The sequence below is a fragment of the Anthonomus grandis genome, chromosome 22 (genome assembly GCF_022605725.1).
Source record: "Anthonomus grandis grandis chromosome 22, icAntGran1.3, whole genome shotgun sequence".
Taxonomy (NCBI): Eukaryota; Metazoa; Arthropoda; class Insecta; order Coleoptera; family Curculionidae; genus Anthonomus; species Anthonomus grandis.
Window position 1 is genome coordinate 10,025,894 of NC_065567.1, and position 8,998 is coordinate 10,034,891.

General features: G+C 31.2%; 1 protein-coding gene across 3 annotated transcripts; it reads left to right on the forward strand.

The window, feature by feature from the left end:
- Positions 1–1,315: 1,315 nt before the first annotated feature.
- LOC126748788 (protein immune deficiency) lies at positions 1,316–7,584 on the forward strand. Of its 3 annotated transcripts, none has more exons than XM_050458249.1 (4): positions 1,316–1,430; positions 1,491–1,686; positions 6,733–7,016; positions 7,329–7,584. In XM_050458249.1, exons 1-4 carry the CDS (start codon positions 1,410–1,412, stop codon positions 7,482–7,484), a joined length of 657 nt encoding a protein of 218 aa, XP_050314206.1. In that variant the 5' UTR covers positions 1,316–1,409; the 3' UTR covers positions 7,485–7,584. The 3 variants fall into 3 exon arrangements, with proteins under 3 accessions (XP_050314206.1, XP_050314208.1, XP_050314207.1); XM_050458251.1 differs by lacking the exon at positions 7,329–7,584 and adding an exon at positions 7,105–7,309; XM_050458250.1 differs by lacking the exon at positions 1,316–1,430 and having other exon boundaries at positions 1,437–1,686.
- Positions 7,585–8,998: the final 1,414 nt, after the last annotated feature.

An 8,998-nucleotide genomic window follows, 5' to 3' on the forward strand; every position in this document is an offset into this window, starting at 1 on the left:
GATCAGTACTTGGTCCTTTAGTTTTTCTCATTTATGTGAACCATCTGCCACAACTGAAGGTAACTGGCAAATTTAAATTGTTTGCCGATGATACCACCATCCTCTGGCACGACTCTGATGTTTCTCAAATGGAGGCCAATATACGTGCAGATTTGTTAAAAATAAAAGACTGGTGTGATGCAAATTTTTTGACATTTAATGTTTCCAAAACAAATATCCTTAACTTTAAATGTAATACAAATGATATATGTTTAAATAATGAAGCCATCACCATGCCACCGTTCAGTAAGTTTTTGGGTCTTTCCACAGACAAGTTCCTTAAATTTGAAGACCATATTGTGAATGTATGTAGAAAAGTCTTATCAGGCTGTCTTACCAGTCTTAATTTCTCCATCGCCAGATCTGCATACTTCGCGATTATCGAGTCGCACCTTCGATATGGAATTTGCTTTTGGGGTTCATGTTCAAATTCACTTTTTAGTTCAGTGTTTGTACTCCAGAAAAGGGCCATTAGATATCTATGTGAGGCCAAGCCTCGTGACTCATGTCGCCCGCTTTTTGTAAGTCATAATATTTTAACCATGTGTTGTATCTTTATTTTGGAAACAGTTTGCTTAGTTTTTAAAAAATATAAACAGGAACTCCACTTAGGAAGCCACTATAATACGCGACAAAATTATTTGTTGAGGCTACCCATTCCTCATTTTGAACTTGTCCGTAGCTCTATCATTTATGGAGGTAGAAAGCTGTTTAATAAACTTCCACTAGAAATAAGACAACCTAAGACTGAAAAAAGCCTACGTACAAGGACGAAAATATTTCTTGCTAGTAAAGCGTACTATAGTTTAAGTGAATTTTTTAATGATTAGCATTTAAGTATTTTTCAAAGTTTTATATAATATTTTATTTTAAATTAGTTTTTCGTTTTTATTCCTTTAATGTACAGTCTATTGGCTTTGTCTACAACTTCTATGTTTATGTTGACAATAAAGCATTTTTGAGTTTGAGAAATTCTATCCAGACGGTTTCAATTAGAGGTAGCTTTAAAAAGAATCGGATCTTCAGCTCCTCCAAAAGTATTTTATTGTTATTGCTTTTAAGTTGTAGCAATGAGATAATTTTTTTCTTACTAGAGTTTAAAAATTACCCCTATAACTTACGACAACCGTTTTCAGTCATGTGGATCTTCAGACTGAGATTTTTCCCAATAGTGAAGGCGTGAACTATTGGTTCCACCTGGTACAAACTTCTGAAGCAATTCAGTCTTCCTGGTGAGCTTTAAAAAGTTATTTGTCTGTTAATATATTACTGTTGGTACGACTTCACAGATAGGCAACATTCTGAGCACATCGCCTGCTGCTTTTACAAAGCGACAATCTTATCTCTTATATAATTGAGAATATGTAGGTATGTACATACAATGTGTAGTGGTAAGGCGCCATATTTAGTTTCTTTGTTGACGTTAGTACTGCTAAATATTTTCATTCTAGAAAATGTCGGAGTCTTTTTTAACTACTGATGCTCTGCCTAGCTCTCCTCGAGACGAACCAAACCCAACTTTTCATAATGGAAGTGCTACAAAACAGATGCCAAAAGAGTCAACAGACAAAGGAAATAGTGATGAGGGCTTTGAACCTCAGTCACAATCAGCTCCAAATAGTGGATTTTATCACAAAAAGCCTCAAGGTAAGCACTTCAATGGTTAGATTTAGATCCGTAGTTTATTATTTTAGAATGCCATTACAGAAACAAGAAGATCCTGGAAGTGTACAAATTTACTAAAAATTTTATATTCAAACTTATATCACAGGTACTAATATAATTTTGTTTTTCTTTATTTTGTTAGCTGATATTCTTTTAATTTTGAAGATTATAAATTAATAGCAAAGAGAAGTGATAATCCTTTAGACAATATTTATTTTTATTTGGAACAATAGATCTATACATATTTACTTTTAATAATGTGCCATTTTACTTAATAATAGTGTAGAGTTTAGACCTTGTCGCAATAAGAAAATAAAAATTTACTTATAACCAATCCCTATTTAACATAAATTACACAATAAAATGAAACAAACATACTTAAAATAGTAGAATCTAAAAAATCATAACTTTATAAGTTTTATTTTATATCACAGCAACTGTTAAAACTTAGTGTCTTCTAGGAACTCACATTATAATATAATATAAGCATTTTTTATTGAGACATTTTTTTAAACATACCTTCATCTTTGTGGTATTTATTAAATATTTTTAAAAGGTTCAGGTAGGCAGTTCCATATTTTATTAACCATATGTGTACAGTTCCTATTTATGTAAGTGAAAAAAGTTTTACTCATATTTTGAAAAATATTTCACAAAAATGGTTAGGCCCTACAGGAAAAATGGCATAATAATTTAGTTTTTGATCAACATGTGAGCGCAAATTTATATATTTTATGTATTTAAAAATGTGATCTGGAAACACTGCTTAACATTAATTTATCAAAAACACAAAAATTCATGGTAGAATATAGTGCACTGAAAATTATACCATTGACTCCTACTACCACAAATCAATTAGACCATTAAACACCATTGTGCAAAGTCCAATGTTTTTAAGAGGTGATAAAGGGAACAGGATCAGCTTGAAAATGGTTCAAAAGGAGTTTTTCATTAGTTGCAATCTTATCTACTTCACTTTTTATTAATTCCACCACAGATGCATTTAATGTTAGAGATGTATGCTTTCTTCGAATGTTCGCTTTTACTTAATGCCATATAAAATTCAATTAGATTAAAAACAAATAATATGGAAGTAGACGCAACACTGTATGCCCATTTTCCATTAAGAATTTATCACATAAGAAAGAATGTGCTATATTACATAGGAATAATCTTGTGTACAAGCATCCTACAAGCTAAAAAAAAACAAAACAAAAATACAATTTCAAAAATTGACAAAACAATGAACAAAATTAAACACAAGAAGACAAAATTCTTTGAACATACTTGAATTAAAGATAACTAAATAAAACAATCAATTACTAAATAAAGGTAAACTTGTTGACAAAACTAGAGAGGAAAAAAGGAAAAAAAAATCTTTCCAACATGTCCAAGGTTAAAACCTATCATTAAAAAAGTCGTACAGGTTATAATATGCCTTAGCCAATAAAAGCGTCTTTAATTCTCTTTTAAATTTCTTAACATCCGATATATGTCTAACACATAGAGGAACATGATTGTAAATTTTTTTACTTATGTAAATTAATGAGTTTTTGGTAAGGGAAGATGTAGGAATAGGTGAATGACGAGTCAAATGGCCAGTGTCAGAGGGTAGTTTGGGAATTTTGTGAATAAGAGCAGCTGTTTCTAAGATAAAGAGTGAAAAAAGAGTTAGGATTTTTTCAGAAATGAAGAGGGGTTTGCAAAAATCTCTTAACTTAGCAGAAGACTGGTATCTAACTGCTTTATTTTGAATAACAAAGACAATGTTAAGTAGCTCCCTATTGGTTAAACCCCAAAAAGGCAAGCCATACCGAATATGAGATTCAATAAGTGAAAAGTACACTGAACATGCAACCATCCCTCCCAGCTCTTGTTTTGCCATTCTTACTGCAAAACATCCAGAAGATAATTTCCCAGCTAAATGTAAAATATGATCTTCAAACAAAAGGCGACCATCAATGGTAATTCCTAGGAACTTGCAGTACATACTCTTTATTTATTTTATAAGCTGTAAGTTACTCTCGTTTTTTTTGTACGTCATTTCAAAATGTATGTTACTGTTTACCATAAAATCTTGAATTTCTGTCTTAGTACTATTAGAGCAAGGTAACTTGACTACTTGACGACTATGTTAACTAGCATCATCCATAATAATAACAGTAAACTAGAACTTAATTAGAACCAAATTGTCACATTCGATTTGTTCTTATTTATATATTCGATTACACTGATAGGTAGGTACTTACAGACCTAACATCAGAAGTTTTAATTCAGACTAAATTCAGGTATATTTATAAATCTATATATATATATAGATTTTTACATATACACATATTTAGATTTTTTGCCATTAATCGTACCTATATTTTGCAATGCAGGTAAATATTAAATTTCTAATCTGTCTGTTTCTGACCACAAATATGACAATTTTGTGTTTTTTAGTGACTCCACAGGTAATTAAGGTTTTATTGCTGTGTAAAGATCAACGGTATCTTGGAGTGAACATAACAGGGGATTAATAATTCATTATGGGTTTTTATATGCTTGTTTAGATTCCTGTCTGCTAAGTTTTTACTTGATTTAAGAGTTTTAATAACCGTTTAATACCATCAAAACATGCTTTAAAGGAAGCTTACTGAAAGATTATTCAGCTCAGCCCCTGATTTTTAGCTGGTCTTGTGTTTATGCTGAGAAACACCTAACCTCAAAATGATCATGTGCTATAAATGAAATAGTGAATGTGTCCAGAAGGAAGATAAAACTAAATTGTTTGGATTGCCTTGTGATATATGTCATAAATTCAAATATATGTTCAGTCGAAACAAATCTTTTCTTTTTTACCAACTATATTTTTAAATCCTTTGGAAAAAGTGAAACTCATGCCATTTACACAGACTTCAGTAAGGCATTTGAAAAAGTCAATCGTACTGTCTTACTTGATAAACTTGGTAAACTTGGCATTTGTGGCTCTTTATTACAATGGCTTAAATCATATTTAACCAACCGTGAGCAGCAAGTAAAAATAGGAAGCTGCCTTTCTTCACCATTCCAGGCATTTTCTGGAATTCCTTAAGGTTCCCATCTCGGACCCCTGCTTTTCAGTCTTTTTATTAATGATCTTGGATTTCTCCTGGAATCCCATTTCCTGCTTTTTGCCGACTGAATGATCTGGGTGTTTATTTAGATCCAAAGCTTAGTTTTTCTTACCATTTTGATATTATGATCTGTAAGGTAAATAAACTGTTAGGCTTTTTGATGAGATCATGGAAGGATTTTACAAACATTCCGGCCCTGAAAATATTGTATCTATCTTTAGTTCGATCGAATCTTGAATTCGCAAATATAATCTGGTCCCCTTGTTACCAAAACAACATATCTTGAATTGAAAACATACAATCCAGATTTATAAAGCTTGTAAGATACTGACTATCAAATCTGGGGTAGTTCTTAGTACGGAGCCAACTATGTCTTATTTGTCTATTACCGCATTGTCACTAAGAAGAGAATTTTATAATGTCTGTTTTGCTTACAAGGTACTGAGTGGCCTAACCAGATGTCCTGAGTGTTTGGCTCTTTTCTCAATCCGTATCCCATTTTATGCAACTAGAGGTTATTACCTTCTGCATACTCCTTTTTGTCAAACATATCTGTTAAATAATCCAATAAATAGGATTTCTGCAACTGTTAGCGGGTATGCAGATAGTCTTGATTTCGTTTGCAGTAATTTTAATAAATTTAAGAAATGTGCACATGATGTTATCTTTAGTTTTCTATTTCTAGATACTTAATAGTTAATATTATATATTATGTATACCTATTGTGTATTATCTTAGAATGTTTATGTAAACGTTGATAGAGTTGTATACAGGTTGTAACAATCAAGTAGGTAAATTTAATAACCACATATTATATGTTTCAAACTACGATACGTTTTTTTAATAGAATAGTCAACACTAATTTTAGAACATCTTCTGAGGTATCTGCTTTATATTTGGAGCAAAATTTACTTTTACTTAAGAATATTCGTATAAATTTAAAAAAAAATAGAACAATTCAATTTCCTTTAGAAAGCACTTATTTCTTTAAATAAGGTGATGACTGGCTTCTTGGGATTTTAATTTAACTCATTTGACTATTTGAAATTGTATTTGTACGTTTATAGCGTCCAGCAAAAGCATTTTGCACGCATCAGGTACAATAATTACTATTGTGCATGTGTTCCAATTGTTGTTCTAGTTAAAATCAAACATTACAACGCTTCGTAGGAAGCGCCAGCTTTTTCAAAATTGTCGAAAACCAAACAATGCTAATATTTCTGTGCAGGTGTTGTATTGTTTGTTTATCAAACAAAATTCAATATGAATTGATTACAATCAATCTTAATTGTTGATCCTCAAAAAATATCTGCTTTGCTAATAAATCAACTTTTTTTTAAATGGATCAGGTAAGAAACGCTAGAAATATTGACATAATGAAAATTCTTACAGGTAAAGTGCAATCGAATGGTCCACGATTTCCAAAATGAGTTTTTGATTTCTGTTCTTTCTGCATATTTACCGATATATATTTACTCGAAAAAATACGCAAAATTTGGGTATATACCCCGATTAAAACGTATATTACAGTACAGCCCGATCCTCTGAATAGGTATTAGAAGCAATCTTCCGCTTTATATAAGAAATGCTTTGCATTAAATATCTCGATTATTTGAAATTTGTTGTTGCGGGATATGCACGAGGCACCGACGTAACAAACTGAAATTACTGTTTCTTTCAGCTCTGCTGGTCAACTAATAAATACGATCAAATGATGCCTGTGCGTAAATAAACAAGCAATATCAAACTTGAGGAAACCTCAATAAAAATAGATTTGGCTTCGCAACAGAGGACTTTCGCCACCGTTTATGAGAAAATGTTTTATATTTTATATTAAAATTTACACTATTACCTTTCATTTATTAAAAATATTTACCAGAATACATTTTTAATATTTATCTAAATGCATTTTTGTTTCAATTAATTTTAGTGGTAAATAATGTGATTCAAGTAATCAATTCTCCTGGAACACGTATTGGTAGCACCCATCATTACCACAGTTCACCAAAAAGCCGGGCACATGACTCACCAACTATAACTGAGACTGAAAAAATGGCATTGCTCAAAAAAAGTACTGAACCAGTCTTTCAGAACGATATTGACGCTCTTAAGGAGCATATTGGACATAATTATAGAAGTATTTTTAATAAACTAGGATTATCACTTGGGGAGATCCAGCAGGCCGAGATGGGATATAGCAAAAATGAAAGTGAGGTATGTGTTAGACTTGATGAGAAAATAATTTGTTTTATCATAATTAATTTAAAACCTAATTCTTAATTTGTTCTATGTTGGGGTGTAGCTTTGATACAGATTAGAATGTCATAAGTTACTACAATGCAGTTTTAATCTCCCGAAGATGCTAACATCGTTAGCGAAACACGTACGTCGAGAATAAAATAAAGCATTTTGGTTAGTGGTAAAACTATTTTTTTCGAGTGTCACACCAAAGGTTCCAACCATATGACTACAATATAATATTAAAATCTGTTCTAGTATCTTTAAAAAAAAGTAATTAATTTCCAGATGATGAGGGTTTTATTGCTTAAATGGAGACAATCAAATTTCAAAGAAGACGCTACTGTTGGAAGGTTGGCGCGAGCATTATGGGATTGCAATGAACATGAGGCATTAAGAATTTGGGCATCACAATATGACCAATTACATCAGGAAGTCGATTAAACATATTTTGTGATACTATGATAATCCGTTTTAATTTTTATATATAGTCTAAAACAAATTGTTTAATATATTTTATACCTAATATACATTTTTTAACATTTTTAGATTTTTTTTTATTTGTTTTATTACTTTAGAAGTTTTTCTTACCTGTTAATTCAAATAATTCATTCATTCAAAAAAAAGTATCTATAAGTATATGGCGTAAAATGCCTGTTAAGGGAGCTTATGCATACAATAAGCTCGATGATTAGTACCAATGAGATTATGCAAAGAAACCAGCTCTATATATACGTTTTTTAGTCAAAACATCTAACTAGTAAAGCAGTTAAAAAAATACGGTAAAACATTATTTGGCTGAACAACCTTTTTATAATCTCTCTGATTGCGGGACCGCTTCTCCTCCAATTTTTGTTTTAGATAGGCGACTGTTGACAAATCTGTGTTTCGACTCGACTGTATTTCAATTTTAACTAACTTCTTTTTATAATACAAACAATAGTCTTATTCTTAATCACATAAGCTAATTTTAACTTATTTTGGCATATTTAATCTTTTAACATTGAGTATCAATAAATATGTAATGTCATATATGGGTTCGGGAATTGATCATTATGCATAGAGAGGTGCTTAAATGCAAAATATGGCAACGCGCACGCATGCATTTCGTGCGCGTGCCTAAAAAATAAGTGAACCTATCATTTCCTACTTCCAAAGGAGTTTTTGGTGAAGTAGAATTGGCACAGTCAACAATTTTTTCTCATCTAAATTAGCTGGACTACTAAATTCGAGTTTGGATAACGGAGTAGGCGGGATAACGCCTAAAAATAAAAGTCATTTGGGGACAAATCTGGAGGTGTAGGAGACCATTTATTATCGGTAGTAGCATTTTAAGTACCATCAATAAAAAATAGCCTTATAATAACATATAGGTCGCTCAAAATACCAGTACATTTAATTTTTGAGGATACTGAGTACGGAATTGAAAACTTCTGTGCTCATTTTCCAGAGACCAATATTGAATAACGGAAGTATTGTTTCCCATGTAATGGAATAGGAGATTCATCTTAAAATATAATACTTCGTAAAAAATTTGCATTTGCTTTTTCCATCATGGTTTCACATTCCATTCTTCGCCACTGGTCTTTGAGAAATATCTGTTGGGAATGTTACCAATGTTTTTTCCAAATACTGCTAACAGTTTTATGGTCTATACCCAGTTCCTCTCCCAACACTTCTACTTGATCCTGTTAAATCAATTTCTAGGGAATTTACCTTGCTGAACCTTTGCGATAAAAGGTTCCAAAATTTGAAACCACATTTAAAATTGGTCTATTTTTAATGTAATTAAAACAAATCAAAGTAGCCTGAGCAATTAAGAGCCAACGATTAATGAAAATAATTAAGTAAGGCAATTTGGTAAACAGCTTTAAAAAAGTGTTGAGTTTTTAATAATTATATTTTATTTATTTAATATAGGAATAAAGTAAAAATATGTTAGACCAATATAAAAGTAA